This window comes from Metopolophium dirhodum, chromosome 1 (assembly GCF_019925205.1).
Source record: "Metopolophium dirhodum isolate CAU chromosome 1, ASM1992520v1, whole genome shotgun sequence".
NCBI lineage: Eukaryota > Metazoa > Arthropoda > Insecta > Hemiptera > Aphididae > Metopolophium > Metopolophium dirhodum.
This window is the reverse complement of record NC_083560.1, coordinates 48,668,511-48,688,001: the sequence shown is the minus strand read 5'-3', so window position 1 is coordinate 48,688,001 and position 19,491 is coordinate 48,668,511. Positions and strand designations below refer to the sequence as shown.

The 19,491-nt window shown below is 29.4% G+C and overlaps 1 protein-coding gene across 3 annotated transcripts; it reads right to left on the bottom strand.

The window, feature by feature from the left end:
• Positions 1–538: 538 nt before the first annotated feature.
• On the bottom strand, positions 539–8,434 carry LOC132935898 (zinc finger protein 271-like). Of its 3 annotated transcripts, none has more exons than XM_061002532.1 (4): positions 8,157–8,434; positions 6,618–6,710; positions 4,683–4,810; positions 539–4,602 (listed from the first exon to the last, which is right to left on the bottom strand). In XM_061002532.1, the coding sequence occupies exon 4, from the start codon at positions 4,545–4,547 to the stop codon at positions 3,279–3,281; it is 1,269 nt and encodes a 422-aa protein (XP_060858515.1). In that variant the 5' UTR covers positions 4,548–4,602; positions 4,683–4,810; positions 6,618–6,710; positions 8,157–8,434; the 3' UTR covers positions 539–3,278. The 3 variants fall into 3 exon arrangements, with proteins under 3 accessions (XP_060858515.1, XP_060858516.1, XP_060858517.1); XM_061002533.1 differs by having other exon boundaries at positions 539–4,599; XM_061002534.1 differs by lacking the exon at positions 6,618–6,710.
• Positions 8,435–19,491: the final 11,057 nt, after the last annotated feature.

Below are 19,491 nucleotides of genomic sequence, written 5' to 3'. Positions count from 1 at the left end.
TGTATAAAATACATATATCTGTATAATAAACAATAATCAACAAAATGCATTTCTTAAATGACAGGGAAAATGTCCCATATTGTCAATTTGATTAGGTATTTCTATTTTTTATTTTAACCAGATTCATTTTTTTAATGAATTATATCATTATCTATGTAGAGTTAACAAAATTATTCATTATACTAATATTGTAATCACACTAGTTTCTAAAATAAACGAAATTGGTGGAGTATATATGGTTTTATATTGGATTATATAGGTAGGTTTATCACCTAATATTTCTTCAAGGGTAGTTTGGAATTTATGTTAAAGTATGTTTAATAAAACAAACTTTTATATCCAGCAGTATCAAATATCATCTGTTTTTAAGATCAAAGGAATATCAAAGAGAGATTAAGAAAGAACAGATAGTTGGATGTTATATAAATAAGATCAAATAAAAAAAGTGCCAATAAAAAATTTTTTTTAGTACTATTGTCAAATAGGTAGTAGAAATTAATTCAAAAAATTTCATAGATAGTAAAAATATTCAAAATAATTATGTAGGTATATTTTAGATTCTGATCAGAGCGACTCCCCTCGCTAGTGGTTTTACAATGGTCTTTATTATTTTTATTTTTTATTTATTATTTTATTCTGTATACAAAATGTCTTCACATTTCAACATAATATAGTATCTTATATTTTAGCAAATTGGATCAAGATGGTACTTTACAGAGGTAATTTTTTGATTTTATCAATAGTTATTTAATGTGGAAAAACCACCAACAAATTACAAAAAACCGGCAAAAACAGGATTTTAATTTCTAACGCTTTGTATATCACCATAGAAACTAAAAAAAAATTATGATATTATAATATTAATTCAACTTACAAGCTACAGCTTACTATTATAATAACAACAAATAACAATATAAAATATCCAGACTGACAGTCTCTGCTCAGAATCGTCTTTCTTATACAATGATATTATAAAAGTTTAATACAATCCAATCCATTATACATTGACCCCTTGTAACCTACTGTACAGCAGTGCGACATCCACTAACCAGCTTTTTTTAAATTTAAATTATGAAGTTTTTTAATAAAATATATTAAGAGCTTGAAAGTATCTGTTATTTGTTAATAATATATATAATATACAATTTTAAATAATAAAGAAAAAATAGAAACTATTATTTTAGTTTTTATTATTATAATAATAATAAATTATGGATGTTCAAGTATAATATGCCTAATGTATCTACATTGTTCATCAATATTTTTACAAGGCTTAGTTAATTCATCAAAATGTATAACTTTGTTAATAATACATTTATCTATTAATTCACAATATAAATGTATAATAGTAGTAAAGTACCAGAGTACCTATACTACCATAACTCTTAATAATACATCGATGGCGAAAGCCGGGTTCACATTACACCGTGACGTGTAAAATAATCACAGTTAACAAACGATACCGCATAGTTGAATATATTCAACTTTCGACCGTGTGGTTACATTTATGTGCGGAAAAGTGATAACTAAAGTACAATTTTATTATGTTATCATCAGGTACAATATTCATATCATTGCATTTTGGTATAAACATAAAAGTACGAAATCCCACGACACTGTGTAGTGGGATCCGGCTTAAGAGGCCAAAAGTAGTTTATTATGTCACAAGCACTACATTTTATAGGGGAGCATTATTACAGTGTTAGGTAGTAACGTAACGCAAATTAAAAAATCATTGTAACGCAATTACTTTTTCAGCAACGCAGTAGTAACAAAATTATTTTTTTTTAAATTAATTTCTATGAACTAACGCGTTATTTTCCACATTATTAAAATTATAGTTTTGAATGTATTACAAAGCAAGCCGTTAGGATATTTCAGAAAAATTATAAATCAATTATAATATTTATTTTCGATTCTGATAATAGTTAAGAGGTTATCAGCGCACTATTTATTTTCTCTCTCTGGTCCACACACAGCATAGACAAAACGCATTAACGCAGAATCATTTTATCTATGCTTTTAAGTAATCTTAGAGTAATATCACCCATTACAAAAAAGATAGATAATAATATTTTTGAGGGATTGACATATCGATTTTATATTTTATTGTTATTTGACTTTGTATTCGACTTTAAAAATAAACAAAAAAATTGTGTACATTTAAATAATGTTTAAATTGTTTTGAGACAATATTTAGACAAATCGATGACATTTCCTAAAAAATATTATTTTCTATCTTTTTTGTGATGGGGGATTTTACTCTAAGATTACTTTAAAACATAGAAAAAATGATTCTGCTTAAATGCGTTTTGTCTATGTTGCGTGTAGGCTAGAGAGTAAAAACAAATAATGCGCTAACATCCTCTTAAGAATATTATTAAACAATCCAGGAATAAAAGTTATCACTTAATTAGCAGAAAGAAAAGAGTTCGGTTTAAAAATAAAATTTAATTATGATTAATGACTTACTGATTGTACATTTGTACATAATAAGTCTATTATGACTAGGTCTATGATTGCCAAATATATACATAATAATTGAATGAAATTGATTTGATTAGGTAAAAAAAAAATTAACTGTTTACAATGATAAAAAAAGTAATGTTATTTGTAACGCACTATACTTTATTAATGAAAAATAATATAAAGTGATAAAAATTATTTTAGGTTACGCAATTGTAATTTAAATAAAAATATTTGAAGTAATGAGTGATGTAATTTCATTAGTTTTTAAAAGTAATTTACCCAACACTGCATTAATCTAAAACAAATAATTGTTGTTGAAGATTTTTGTTTTTCGGTGTTACAACTGATTTATTTGTAAAATATTCTATAAATTAATTAAATTATTTCTTTTAGAACTTAAAATTATTTTTCAACATGATTATAATTTTTCTTTTAAATTTAAATAGGACTTGTTATAAATGGCAATCATAATTTATTTTTACTGTGAACATACAAGGTTTTAATGAACTTATTAAAAATTATAACTTTTGACCTCTTATACATCGAGTTATCTCTTATTAAAACGTATTCATCATTAATATCTAGTTTAGCAGTACGTATTCTACCATAACAGCTCTTAATCTTCATTATAATATTATATAATTACATTTTTAAAAACTAGAACATAAAATCATAAAAATCATAAAATCTATTAATTTCTTGGAATCACCCTATCCTCCCCTCTTGTATCCACCAGTCATGCTACTATCGAATAAATATAACTATGGTATATTAGTATTATAACATCGAAAGTATAATTGTTGACTCAATCATGCGTCGGACAGGATCGTGGCATTTTTTGAAATGTTTGGCTGCTCCGGTTGTGTGTGCTTTATTCGTCGGTGCTTTTTCAGGGTACCGCTATCACTGAAAGACTTTTCGCAAACCTCGCACGAGTATGGTTTCTCACCCGTGTGCGTCCGCTTGTGCTTCGTCAGACCACTGCTATCGGCAAACGACTTTTCGCATACATCGCATAAGTAAGGTTTCTCGCCCGTGTGTATCCGGCGGTGCTTCGTCAGATTACCGTTAATAGCGAACGACTTATTGCATACGTCGCATAAATAAGGTTTTTCACCCGTGTGCGTCCTCCGATGCTTTGTCAGACTACCACTATCAGCGAACGATTTGTCACACACCTCACACGGGTACGGTTTTTCACCAGTGTGCGTCCGCCGGTGCTTAGTCAGGCTGGCGCTAACAGCGAACGACTGATCGCAGATGTCACACGGGTACGGTCTTTCGCCAGTATGCGTCCGCCGGTGCTTCGTAAGATTGCTGCTTTGAGCGAACGACATTTCACACTCATCGCACGGGTATGGTTTTTCGCCAGTGTGTGTCCGCCGGTGTTTTGTAAGAAAATCGTTATCAGTGAACGATTTAAAGCACACATCACACGGAAACGGTTTATCGGTTATGTGTGTCCGTCGGTGCTTCGTCAGATGACTGCTTTGAGAATAGGACTTGTCGCAAACATCACACGAGTACGGCTTCTCGCCGGTGTGCGACCGCCGGTGCTTCGTCAGGCTACTGCTATCAGCGTATGACTTTTCACACATGTTGCAAGGGTACGGTCTTTCGCCCGTGTGCCACCGCCAGTGCTTCGTTAGACCATCACTATCAGCAAACGATTTGTCACACACGCCGCAAGGGTAAGGTTTTTCACCCGTGTGAGTCCGCCTGTGTCTTGTTAGATGGCTGTTATCAGCGAACGCTTTGTCACACATGTCACACGGGAACGGTTTATCACCCATGTGTGACCGCCGGTGCTTGTTCAGATGGCTGATTTGAGCGAAAGACATGTCACAAAAATCACACGAGTGCGGTTTCTCTACCATGTGGTTCCTTCGGTGCTTCATCAACTGACTGTTATCAGCGAACGACTTGTCACAAATATCACATGGGTACGGCTCCACGACTGTGTGTGTTTGCCGGTGCTTAATCAGATGGCTACTTAGAGTGAATGACATGTTGCAAACGTTGCATGCGAACGGTTTATCGTCTTCACGCGTCTTCGAACTGCCCGGAAGATCGCTCATTTTAGTGCCACTCGTCCTGCCACAAACGACGTCACGAGTATTTTCTCGGGTTCTGCTAAAATAACACACGGTTACCAATTAAAGTTTAACAGTACTTTACTTTACTAATCATGTTTATATTATGTAAATACATACCAACTCGTATTTATTTTTCGTACAATAACGCGGTAACAAGTTAATGTACAGATTACGAGTTTGAAGACGGCGATTTGGTATTAGTTGATTTATCAGGGTCTCGCTGCCAGTGGGCATTTGTTGTATTCCTGTTAAAAGAATAATGAAGGATTTATAAGACTAGTATTATGCCTGTGGAGCTCTCGAGGTTGGGGGTAACGTTGTAGGAATCGTCAATTTTGTATCTGTTGTATGGAGGAATGAAACTGGTCTATGACAAAATACTGTAATTATTTAAATATACTGTAGTTTGATTTTAACTTAAATAAAAATATCAAAAGCATCGAAGCATTATTTCTATAAAAAAAAAAACACACCTTGTAATATTAATATATTCATTGCCCCGCTCAGAATCTAAAGTATGAAATCAGTGACTAGTGCCAGCAGTGTTGCAAAACAAAAAAATCGAAATCTAAATCGTTTCGGGATTTGATAAATAAAGATATGTATTTAAAAATGTTTTTGACATAGGTACCAATAATTAATTTATTAGGTAGTTTTGTTTTAGTTACATCAGAAAATGAAAAAATATTGAGAAAATTGGTGGTATATGGAAGACTTAACAGTGTAATTGAATTTGTTTGTTACAAAAAAAAATCCATGTGAGTCTAGAGTAGTCTCTTAGATTGAGTCTGGCAAGTGGTAGGGTAAACTGTACCAAGCTGAAGGGATGTATTTCAAATTAATCAAATTTTACTAAGTAATAATATATTAGACCCACTTTCATCAATTACCTAATACTAGTGATTATATCAATGATGGTGTAGACGGTTTAGATGACTTGATAGAATGACAATTATCATACCAGTCAACAAACTATGTTAATAAAAAATTATAAATCTAAGATAGTATTAAAAAATAATTTTAAAACTATTTTTGACATCATATTGTTTAAACAAAAATACAAGGTAAACAAAGAAATAGATAGGTTTGTTAATGAAAAAAATGTTAGAACAAGCAAAGTTTAGTAAATTGCTAATGGGGGCTATTCACATAGTATTCATACCAAAAAAATAATGGTAGTATTTGAATATGTGTTGATTATAAAGTAACCATTAATATTAGTATATTATTATTATTATTATTTGCCATTAAATAAATAAATAATTATGTTTATGAAGTTTATAGAAACTCAGTATTATCTTTATCAAATATTGAGGATTTGTTTGTAAGTATATGTAGTTTTCTGTGCTAGATTTGTTAGGATCATATCAACAACTGGAGTCATCATCAAATTCTAAATAATATTTGATAATAAATACATTTTAAGGTTTTTTAAGATACAATGTTAATAATAGCAAGTGTATCAGCTACATTTAAATTCAATACAAATCAGATATTATTAGGATAAGAAAATTTATTTTGATTTTTTGATGGGTGGAAATTATATTGAAAAATGCAAATTAAAATAGGATTTGGTATTAAAAAGATCTATGCTGGGTTGCATGAACAATCACTTAATATTTATTGAATAGATAATGACTTAATGGTCCCTTAAATATGATGTAGTGGTCTATGATTGGTCAATTAAATTTTATTATAACACTAAACTATAATTAATTTTTTATGCAACCAGACATAAATTAGTTAAATGTATGTATAAATGCAGATGAATGCACATTTTTTTGATAAGAAAGAAAATTATTTAAGACTGACATGATTTTATTTTATTTATCAAAAAATAATACTAAGCACCACTAAGTCTCTCGTGGGGGGCCCCCAGGAGTAAATTCTATAATATATTCAATATAAATTTATTTAATATTGACATAAAAAAAGGATATGTTAATAGTATACTAAACACAAATATAGTATTTATAACTATACAATACTATATAGTTAATATTAAAATATTAAATACTACAACGTTTTATTATCAGTTAAGCAAACACTTACCTATTGCATAATATATATTTTGCTATTAACTATTAATAAGCTAATTCTGGTACCGACAAACCATTTTGATTGTCGTTGACAATAAACTGGTTCCTGAAGAAAAAAAAATTATTCAAGCTATTATCAACGAAAACCGATATTGAATTGTCCATAAATGATAAATATATAATATAGTATAATATAATATTATTGTAACGTTGAAGGATAACCACGACGGTGCTGTATTTTTATTTAACAAGGATTATAAATAAAAACAAATCAAGAATTAAAAGAATAAAAAAAAATATTTAAAATACTATTCAAATACTTCAAAATAAAAAGTATTTAAAAAAGTATTCAATACGGAGAACAGAATAGAATACTTTAATTCAAATACCTTACAACACTGAATTTTATAGCGAGTAAGAGCATTTTTAATTTGTAACATTACAAATAATTGACTAATTAAAATATTTATAAAGGCCTATGAGGTGCTCTAGATAATGTTCTTACCTTTGAGTCGGATTATAATGTCAACTCAGTCTAATATTAAAGTAAAAAAAACAAAGTTGGTTCTGTTTAACACAAATTTGCATAATACATGCTAGTGTAACGTCTTATTGAGGATTATCTCTAATAAAAAATAAACATTTGGCACATATCATAGGTGGTATAGTGGGATTCACTGCAAGTAGACGTTTGACAGCAGATATTTTTCATTTCATATTTATTTTAAAAATCTTATTACATACTGAATTATTACATTAGAATTTACTATTTATTACTAGCTAGTAACAATAGATAAGAATAATAATAAAAATAAGAAATTTATGTTATATAAACAGTACATTTTGAAGATACAAAAATAATATTGGAATATAATAATCTGTACAATAAAACTGTTTGTTGCACCACAAAGTAAATCGTAGAATTATTATGTCCCATTATCACCAATAGTTTTATCAACAACTTACTGTGAATGTAGACAAAAAAAAATTATAAAGTTCTGTGTACATTTTAGTCAAAATTAAGCTAAGATATTTCTTCCGTCATGATAAAACATTAATCGGTTGTAGATATTTAAATATTTTTTTAATCGTGTTTCAAGTAAATAAGTATTAATGAATAAAATTAATATATATATAATTTGTATTATGTATGTAATACAAAAATGTTTTTGTTAATAATTAATATTATGTGCTACAAAATATGTCCTATAATTCTTGTTGCAATCGTTATTACAGTTTCTCTTTAAAGCTATAAGTATTAAATTTGAATGTACTTAATTATATATTGTGGCCTGCACTCGCTGCAGTGGTGGCTGTAAAATTGTACTGTCCTAGCGGTGCCGCCGCAGTAGCTGTATAATACAGCTGGACACAATCAACATCTACTGTGGGCCTTTAATATTAATATGTATATGAAATTTAAAAATTATGAAATAACATTGAGCCAAAGGTCCACTTGCAGACTGCAATAAATACTATTAGGTGGCAAATGCCCTAGTTACATCTCAAATAGTTATGAGCAAAAATAAATAAATATTTGTTAGTAATATACCTGAGTGGTTGAAATAGAGCAGTACATAAGAACCATTTAAGATATCCAAGAGACACAGATAATGATAAATGGTTGATCGTTGATGAGAAGTCAGCAACAAGTAACATAAATAATAAGAAGGAAAATCATAAAAAAAAAGAGCACAGTGATACGTTCTGAAATTCTGAACAAATTTAAAAAAGTTTCTTTGAGATTTGGTTATAATAGTTGAATAGTAGGTATTGATCATTAAATGTAATTAAAACATCATGTTTGGTTTTTTGTAACAAGTTAAGACATTTTAAAAAGGAGATAATGTAGTGATTATATTAATGATAGTGTATTATCAGTATCACTACTTCGTGATAAGTCGTGCCTTATTGATACCCAGTGGGACAGTCCACAGAACAGTATAATATAATTTATATTAATCTGAACGAAAATCATGTTACCTACCGAATATTATCTGGTCGTACAATTTAACTCTCTCAGTTTCTCACTCTTCTTCAAAACACCATAGCCCACAGTCACCAATGTATTATTTACTTTAATACATATATGTATATATTATATTGTAACTTTTAAGTAGTAAACTAGTAACATAATTTGTTATGAGCTTAATTCCACGATTTAAATAAACTGCGTTCTAAGTGCATAATTATTTAACACAGACCAATGGTGGTCTTTGATTTTATTCCTAAACTTTGAATATTACGTCAGCATTTTTATAGCATTTTATCTTTATTCTATTCTAGAATTATCCTTACGACTGTTTCCAGTGTAGTAGGAGATTCCCCCCCCCCCCCCCCCAATATATTTTTGATGCGGACATTTCCCCCCCATTTTTTTTAAGTTTACTATTTAATAATATTATTTTATTATTTAATATGAAATTATTTTTTTTACCTATTATCTAATATTTTCATAAATATAATAAATTATAGATGTATATTTTTGATCAATTGAACTACTTGAATGAGTTAAATTGCTAAATATCCAAACTGGTACAGTTTTAACAAAAAATAAATAAAGAAAGGCTAAAAAATATGCGTTTAGAAATAACAAAAGAATCAGTATCTAATCAAATGTTTTTTTACAAAATGTATCATTTTTATTTCGGAATTTTTAGCCATTTTTATTAATTATTAATTACTTTTTATTTATACTTAATTTTTTAAGATTTTATCGTTTCAAGTAGTTCAGTGGATCAAACATATACATTTATAATCTACTAGCTAAATAACCCGGCGTTGCCCGGAAAAAAAATTGTGATTAACTAACTCCTTTTGGGCGTAATTCGCTCTGAAAAGGTATGGAGGCAAAATCATATTATATTTTAATTTTTAACCATCCCGCGTGGCGTTGCCCGTGAGTTTCGCTTATGGTTATGCGAACAGTATATTATCAGGTAAGCAATCTATACCTGCGGTAGATTGCGGACACTGCGAGAAGGGAGATAAAATATAGCCTATATTAGTACAGATTTGTAGTTGAAAAAAAATTGTAGGTACCTATACAGTGTACCTAAAATAGTATTGAAGTCATAGTTGATCATCCCGGAATTTTAGGAGTATTTAATATTTATAATATATTAATATATTTTGGTGGTTTATTTTATTTATTTTTATGGACAAACCGGCGTAATTGTACCTAGCTTTGTGAAATGATTCGCATATTATATAACTGCGACCAAAAGCAACCATTAATAAACAAAAAAAAAGTTTCGATTTCCACCGTGAATCTTAAGATCCCTGTTTTACCACCTCTTTAAAAAGCGAATATCAGAAACTCCTTTCTTATTGCGTATCTAGATCATTAGAGGGAACCACTAAGTTATTCCAAATAATAGAAAATAATAGAAAATTATATAATTGTAAAATATTTATGATGTTACGCATGTACGAAATGCTGGTAGTACGGCATGCAAATGAAATGAACGTGAATAGTCTATAGCACCGTGGCAAGGCAATGGAGAGATAACTAATAAAATAGAATTTGTATGTGTTATCGGTTTATGTTATCGGTTATGCATTTTATTTTTATCGTTTAAAATATAATTAGAGTATTAATAAATTGGTGTACGCGCGATGCATGAGATTATTTTTATCGATAAACTTCTCGAAACAATTCTTATCGTTGACCTTCGGATAAAAATTAAATTGGATGGATTTTAGGTAGCTGGAAACTCGCGGGCCGCCGTATATACGTATTGCCGGTAATTAATTATAATTGTTAATTACTCCACTAAAACACAACATTTTTAAAAATCCTTGATGATATGAGAAGAACCTCTATTCCAAATTTCAAGTTCGTACGTTGTGTAGTTTTTGAGTTACAGAGATGAGTGAGTCAGTGCCCAGTGGTATTTGGATTTTATATAACGTATAGATTATATTAATGAAAATAAAAAAATGTTTATATATTTTATATTTTATTAAAAAAAAATAATTTCATATTAAATAGTAAATAATATTGTATTGTTAAATTCATTATTATTAGTCAATAATAAACTTTAAAAAAATGAGGGAAAAATGAAAATGTCCGCAACAAAAATATATCGGGATGAGAATGTCTTACTAGACCTAAAACAAACTGGGGAAAATATCCATTTACCCATATGACAAATAAGTATAGTTAATAATAAAATATAGATTGGTATAGGTATGTTTATATTATATACGTAAGCTTGTATAAGAACTTGTAATATGTTGAAAATAATAAAAAAAAATAAATAATATTATTTGAGTGATTCGACCCGTTAACAAACTTATCCGTAGGTAGTATAGAATCTGTGTTATTGTGATACCTGTGTTTGCAGGTTGGTTTATTCATGGTATAAAATACAAAATACATGTTATACATTATACATTGGTCACCTTATTGTGACAATAGAACAAATTATTTGTAACGTATATATTATATATAGGTATCTAACTGCCATCTGAATAACGATTACAAAATAGATCAAATTAATATAAAAAAGTGGGTAAGTGGATGTCGCTCTGCTGTTCAGTAGGTTACAAGTGGGTCACTGTAATGGATGGTGTTAAATTTGAATTCAATGATATAATATCATTGTATAAGAAAAACGATTCTGAGCGAAGACGATCAGACCTATGATATTACTAAGTATATTTGATGATATTATTGTGAATAAAGTAATTTATTTACCTATTTACATAGAACCTTGTTTTAAATTTTTAATCCTTAGCTATAAAAGTTTAATATTTTATAAATCTATAATCATTTTTGAATTTTAAATTTGATACATTTTGTCAAAATTCAAAATTTAAATGATTATAAAAAAATTCAGTCTGGTGACTGTATTTTTAATATTTTTCAATTGCTATTGTAACAATATATCAGGAGCTTTCTATTCAATTTTCACGATTTTCCATAAAAATTCCCGTTTTATCTTTATTTTTATTTTGTTTTTCATGGCACTTTTGAAAAGGGTGCTTTTACTTTTGACCCCCTGAAGTACCAACTAGATTCACTTTCATATCAGAAAATATACTGTTGAAGATAATTTAAGCATTTTTACTGTCCTAAAAGGTGATAACAGATACAAAATAATAATAATAAAAAACACATCATTGCAAAATCAATACATTCATCGTTTGAAGAATCTAAAATGTAAAATAAAAGTTTCATTTCACAAGTGGGTCACTGTAATGGATGGTGTTAAATTTGAATTCAATGATATAATATCATTGTATAAGAAAAACGATTCTGGCCTATGATATTAGTCCAGGGCTTGAAATGTAATTTCTCATGAATATTGTATTAAGTATACGGGTACAAAGGTGTAGTACAATTTTTTTTTTAGAAAACCGGTATTCCATCGGTTACCGGTAACCGACATTTTTTGGAAGTGGTTATTACTTAAAGGTAACCTGTAATTTTGAATATAGTACCGGTAATTGGTTACTGCTAACAACAGAACCAGTATAAAACCAGTAACCGGCATCCAAAAAATGTTCGACCTAACCGATTAAGTTCATAACGGTTTCAAGCCCTGGATATCACTAAGTATATTTGATGATATTACTCTGAATAAAGTAATTTATATATTTACCTATTTACGTGGAACCTTGTTTTAAATTTTCAATCCTTAGCTATAAAAGTTGAACATTTTATACATTTTTTACTACAAAATAATTATTAAATTTTAAATTTGATAAATTTTAAACTTTAAATGCTTATAAACAAAAATTGTGCCTATGTATTTTTAACATTTTTCAACTGCTATTGTAATAATATATTAGGAGCCTTGCATTAAATTTTCACGCTTCTTTACCCAACAAATACAATTTTATTTCATATTTATGAAAAAAAAAAACTAAAAAAATGAGAACTGACAATGTCCGTAAACAGCCCAAATTGAGTCAAAATATTTTCAAAATTTTATAGTGTATAGAAAATGCTAGTATAAACATCCATTAAAATTTTCATGTATCTATAGTTATTCGTTTTTGAATAACAATAAAATAACAAAACCACTACATGAGAAATCGAGTGAATATCCAATATCGTAAAAATACGAATTTCAAACGCTCATAAAAATTTAATTTGATTTGCTTGTAGACATTTTTTTTTTTTTGATAAAGGTACACAAACTTATGAGGAATCTTTTATTACATTTCCAAATCTTAGATTAAAAAAGAAATACTTTTACGAGTTCTCAACTCGAAATAATTTGCTACTTTTCGTGATTTTTCCGTATTTTGTCAAGATTTGAACTTTAAATGTGTATAAATAAAAACTGTGACTAAGGATTTTTAATTATTTACAAATTACAAATATATTTACAAATAAAGTTTTATTGGCATTCTTGTCAAAAAAGACTAATACAATTGGAAACAGAAAATGTTACTAAACAGTTCAAAACAAATCATAATATTTTGAACATTTTATTGTGCATAGAAAATGCAAATATAAACGACCAGTGAAAATTTCATGTATACGTTAATTTGTTTTAGAGTTACACTTAAAACCAAAATCGATTTTGTGAAAAACCTATTTTGCGTAAAAATTCCCGTTTTTCCTTAATGTTTATGTTGTTTTTCCTGGCGCTTTTGAAAACTATTGGGAATTTTAAAATTTGACCTCCCGAATGCACCAACTAGATTCACTTTCCCATCAAATAAGATACTGAAGTTGAAAATTGAAGCATTATTTCGACTACTTATCGTGTACACAGAAACAAAAATAATAAAAAACACACTTCATTGTAAAATCGATACATTCATCGTTTCACTCAGAATCTAAAAATATTTAAACTTACATATAGTTTTTATAAATAAATTATTATAAGTTATACACTTGCCAGACACGTAACTATAGTATAGGTACAGTCAATTTATAAAATTAACTTGTAATTAGTTAAGTTAGTTAACGCCCATTGCTCACTGTTGAATATCTTAAAAATCGAGCATAATATATACCTACATGTCGGACGTCGGTGTGTAAAATAAGAACAGTTTTCAATGCACCGCCGAAATTTAACAAAGAATTGCGTTTGAAACGATAGCAAACGAATCAGCCGCACTGCAGCAGAAGGTATAGCTACTATAGGTAAAAAATATAATAATAGATACATACGCATTATTCCGCAAAATGTGCGTACGGTAATTTTATTTTTTTTTCTTGACACCGCACATAATTTCCGCACAAATTTTACACGAGTATTGAAATATTTAATATATTATTATACACACGTCTTTCGAAATATTTTACACGCAATCGGCAATCGCCACCGAATGTATATACCGCCGCCGCCGCCGTTTAGGTACGTATTTAATATTATGTAGGTACACGCTCACACACGCTCGTGGCTCGCCTAGTATACCTACATAAATAAACATAAAAACACAATAACAATAATATGGTATATATATTTTACCATATAATAATATTTATTATAATATAATATGTAATAATAATAATAATAATAATAATAATAATAGTATGGGGCGGTGGCCGGGTTTATTGTATATATAATATTAGGTATACGCATATTGAAAAAATATAAGACAGCTGAACGAAAATCGATTATATTTCCCTTTAACGTACATTTTTGTGCGCACTCGAAAGGACACGTATAGAGCCGGGGGAGAAAAAAGAGGATTCCTTACCATATTCGTCCTTTTCTATATATCCGATAGCACCCCCCCCCCCCCACCCTGTTTATGTATATATTCTACAGTTAACCGGACTACCGCCGCACACAAACGAAAACCGTCGTCGCCTGTCCACGATATCTTCTTGTGCGCGCGTGTTTGTGTGTGTGTGTGTGTGTGTGTGTGTGTGTGTGTGTGTGTGTGTGTGTGTGTGTGTGTGTGTGTGTGTGTGTGTGTGTGTGTGTGTGTGTGTGTTTGTGTGTGAGTGCTTCAGGAAACTGCTGTTGCTGCTACTGCTGCTGCAGAGACTGTCGCCTCTCCTCAGTGGACCGTGTCATCTATAAAGCTTTGGTGCGTCCACCGCAAGTCATTACATCCGCCAGACCGGAACTAGGATTTTTACCCGCCCAGCATCATGCAACCGGAACTTCCGGGATTTCGTTCATCGGATCCTTTTTATTGACCTTTTTGTTGACCCGATCCATAAAAACGTCCATGTCATTTTCGTCCGAATCCACCCGAAATGCAGTGTGTGTGTGTATGTCTATGTTTAATGTATATAATATGTATAACGCGTTTTGTGAAATGTACTTTATAATATAAGGTGGTACAATAAATATGTATGGACTACTATTTTTTTTCATCTGCTAATGAATATTTCGGATTATTTTAATATAATATATTGATAGTTTGACTATTTAAGAGTATTTTTAAAAAGATAACCTCATATTTAATGTGGCGGGAACTATAGAAGTGTTATCTACACATTTTGTTTTTTTAATGGTAACTATACTATTATTTTCATATGCTTATTGAGTTATAGAGATAGAAAAATAACGGAATAACATAGCAGTTATAATTTTAATTTATATTAAAAACGTTTTGATGTATGAACTTTGGGCAAACATAGTTGAATGAAATAAGAAATTTGTGATGTATTCATTTTGATTTAGGTACTTAAAAAAAACATTTTAAATTGACTGTAATTATATTACAGTATTAATTTAGTTAAATTTGCACTTGTAAATTCCATACTCTATCTAGGAGGTGTCAGGTGTTATTGTTTTCTATTTCACAACGATAAACCAATAATATTATATACGTAATGTTATTGGGCTATGACTATATAAGTCATTATGGCTAAATCGTTTTATAATAAATAATAGTCGATTATCAGGTGTTATCAACATGTTTAGTAGGTATACCTACCAATATTCACGTAAAACGTATGCGATAACTTTTTTATTATTTGAAGCCGTGTGATGAGTTCCGACTAAAATATCCAGGGAAAAAATCTCCGAAGAACAAATATCCGAGGAAAAATGTCTGGGGAAAATATATCCGAGGGAAAAATATCCGAGGCGACAGGGGTTACGTCTATTTTTCATTTATTTATTGGAGATTTTGTGCTGTGGAAGCTAACATGACGTGGTTTAACATTTTTATCTCTTGAATAGCATTTTTATCATTCACTACAAAATTAATCAGCCACCTGCTCACAGCGATTCCAAGAAAAATGTATTCGTTACTCCGTGATTTTTGTAATCGTATAAAATAAATGCGCAAATTCTACAAGTCCCTACTTTATATTACTGTACATTTTCATATATACTATTCATTCTATCTATATTATCTAATATTTAAATTAATTATTTAAAATTACATAACTATAAACTTATAACTCTGTCTGATGTCTGTGGTAATGACCTTAACTATGACCTACAAATATTACAAACAATTATCTTTTTTAAGTGTGTGTGTAGGTAGCATATACATATGGTTAGGCATATCATTAATTTGTGTTCAATTTCACATTTCCAATACATGTTGCGCAAACCAAATTAAACAGTTCTACTTTATTATTATTATGCTCCACAAAAAGGTTTTCCATACCATATTATTGTCAAACCAATCTAAATCCATTGATCAGCTCGGTGTAAAAGAGAAAACTTATATTTTAGTCTAACAGAATATATAGGTATACCCACTGGAATCAATCCTTCCAGAGTGGTTTTTTGTCCATATACCTAGGTTCGGGGTCTGTATAAACTCGCATATTATGAAATATTACTTTTGCATTATTCTCTGACCGTTATACTTCTTTTGAGTTTGTTGATACCTATATTTCCTTTCTGGGCATATAGCTCGTAAGTATACTGCATAGCTTAATATGTCAAAACGAAAGAAGTATATGATACAAAAATCCCAGGTCTCGGTTAGTGGTTCCATATAAGTACCTACGTGCATTTGAGTAATAGATATACGTGTGTAATTCGTATACACTTCACTACAGCGCCCGTCTATAATAATTTATAGATAGGTATATTATAGGTGTATATACTATGCTTATAAGCACTCAAAGAAGTATAATAAATTTGGAAAATTAAAAAAAAAATTAAAAACCTTGCAGACACTGCACGGTATGTGATTCAGGCAAGTATCTATACAAAACCAATAGCATTATGTAATGACTTGAGCTTAATCAGATTACAAGTTAGAATAAAACATTACTTATACTTTATCAAAGCTAATGAAAAATAGTTTAGGTATGTAATTATAATATAAATTATTATTATGTATCATTCAGCGTTCGATGTTAGACTTAGAATCATTCCTGTATATACTCGACTTAAATAAACATTAATTCAACTAATTCAAGTAATAAGTACTTAAGTTACTCAGTTTTCATATTCAGCAAATACAAAACATATTATTTACCTAGTTGTTACGCTATCAAATATGCCATTTGGTCTATGCGTTTATAAAACGTACTTTACGTATATTATGCATTATGCCATTATATAATATTATATTTACGTATATTATACTTTTTATGTTTTATGCTACACCATCTATAATATACATTCACGTATTGCCATCCTTTTGACTGGGTACATTATTGTTCCAACACAGTCTACTACATTAATTTGTATTACTCCATAGGTATAATATATACATTATACAGCGAGTGTTCGTATTATGTAATTGAAAACATTTTAAACAATTAAGAACATTAGTACATTACATATTAAAACGAAAATTAGTTTCTCTACGTTGTTTTAATGAAAACGAGTGATTTAGTAGTGAATTGACCGAATTCAATATATTATGTGCATCAAACATCATAATGGGTATATACAACCGAAACGAGAAAACATTTTGTATGGGCATAGGTACACGACCGCGGTAGATGGGAATATTAAAATAATATTATATTTCTCACTGCACGTATCCCAGAAGACTCGTCTTCGTTTACTCCATTACTTGCTATTTGGAATATAAAATGGGAATGCGTAAATACGTTTGTACTATTATTATTAATACGTCGAAAAACTTGGTTCGAGTTTTATCCAGCTGCAGCGGTAATTAACGATTTCTCTGTTTATTATTTATTTCCAATATAGCTATTTGTATGTTTATTATACGAAACAAATATTCATACTAAAATAATTTAATGCGTATACTAGTTGCCATCCCGAAGTTAAAATGGTCGATAATTGTTATACGAATATTGCATTCCGGCTACATAAAAATATTACACGAGTTGCCTCCCAACGTATTCTAAATTTTATCGTAAACGAAAATGGTCTAGACGTCTGTAGTAGGTATAATCAAATGTTTTTTTATTGATACTTAATATTATTTATTATTTTTTATAGTAAGGTACATAAATTCATCATCTATTTACGCGGTATATTTTAGTAAAGTTTATGAACCACTATAGTATGGGTACTTAAGTATATATTGGAGCGCGGTAACTATAGTGTGAACCTTTTTTTTAAGGAGGCAATCCGTATGCACCGATAATTTAACTTATATGCTGATACATTTTATACGTGTACAGGAAATAAGTAGTAAGTTCAAGGGCGCTCAAATGGTGGGGAGGGTCTTAATGGGCCATTATTGTCACTTTTAGGATTTTATTAACTGTATAAGTAATTTAATATCATGCATAATATGGCAAACCTATCAATATCATATAGGTCCATATCATATAGGTAGGTACCTAATATAGGTAGCTTATAAAATGTTTCTAGAAAAAAAACATTTTAATATACTATGTTAAAATAATAGAGATTCTTCAGCTGTATAGGTAAAAGTATACCTATATCAGGGACGTCCGCAGAGAATTAGCTTACTAGGTGCAAAATACTTTTGGTGTCAATATATGTCGAGGGGGGCTTTGCCCTTCACATCCGCCTAACAGCACATGAAATATTTACACATCAGTGATTACTTTAATAAAACAAGTAATTAAAACATAACCAATTTTGGTTGATTAAAAATTACACTGGTCACTAATTTATTAATTACAAATTACAATATAAACACTGTTGCGGTATAAAATAATAAAATATTTCGACCACTCAATATCAACCATGATGTACAATGTATAATATTAGAATAATATTACAATAAATTATCACATAGACACCACGGTTATTTAATCTATTATGATATTAACGTTATAGTAAAATGAAAATCTCAATCGCATTGTATTTTGGGCCTTTCAATATCCATTACTGTACCGGTGTCAATACTAAAATCCAACAATTTCTCAAAATTTCACTATTTTGGCAATAATGGAATTTTTATATTTTATTATTTATTTGAAAAGTCCTAATTATTAAAAAATGTTTTCTCATTTCATGCAGGTGGTTCATTTAAACCTCCTGGCCCCTCCCTTTGGCCGTCACTGATATCTATACCGGCTATACCCACCAAAATTCCTTTCTATAAAAAAAAAGGTAGGTTAGGTTTTTCTGTTTTTATATCAACCTAAATATATACTAATTAGTTATATTATACCCACCTAATTTTCATCTCATCCCAAGTGGAATTTTATCATGGGAACGCGTATAAGTGTAACTAGTAAATATCTACCAATTTATATTATATAATAATAACATACACGCGAATATATAAATATGTCATAGTCCATAGAACAATATTTTAAATGTCAATTGTTTTTTATGTTACATAATAGAATAATGCCTAATTTATTACTAGCCGTGCAGTGGTCAAATAATAATATTATATGGATAGGTAGTGTATACATTTTTGTTCACGTACTTTTAAATGCTGATGACCGATACCTGCGAATAACGATGTAGCACACCAATTTATTTTTGCCATTGACAGCAGATGCGACCAAGTGGAAAGTAACACAATTAATATGTATATACATGTTAATATATTATTTAATATATAGGTAGGTACCTAAAATCTAAATA

What these genes read in the sequence shown, in the direction of transcription:
- LOC132935898 (XM_061002532.1), bottom strand. Translation starts at nt 4,547, where the DNA reads ATGAGCGATCTTCCGGGCAGTTCGAAGACGCGTGAAGACGATAAACCG.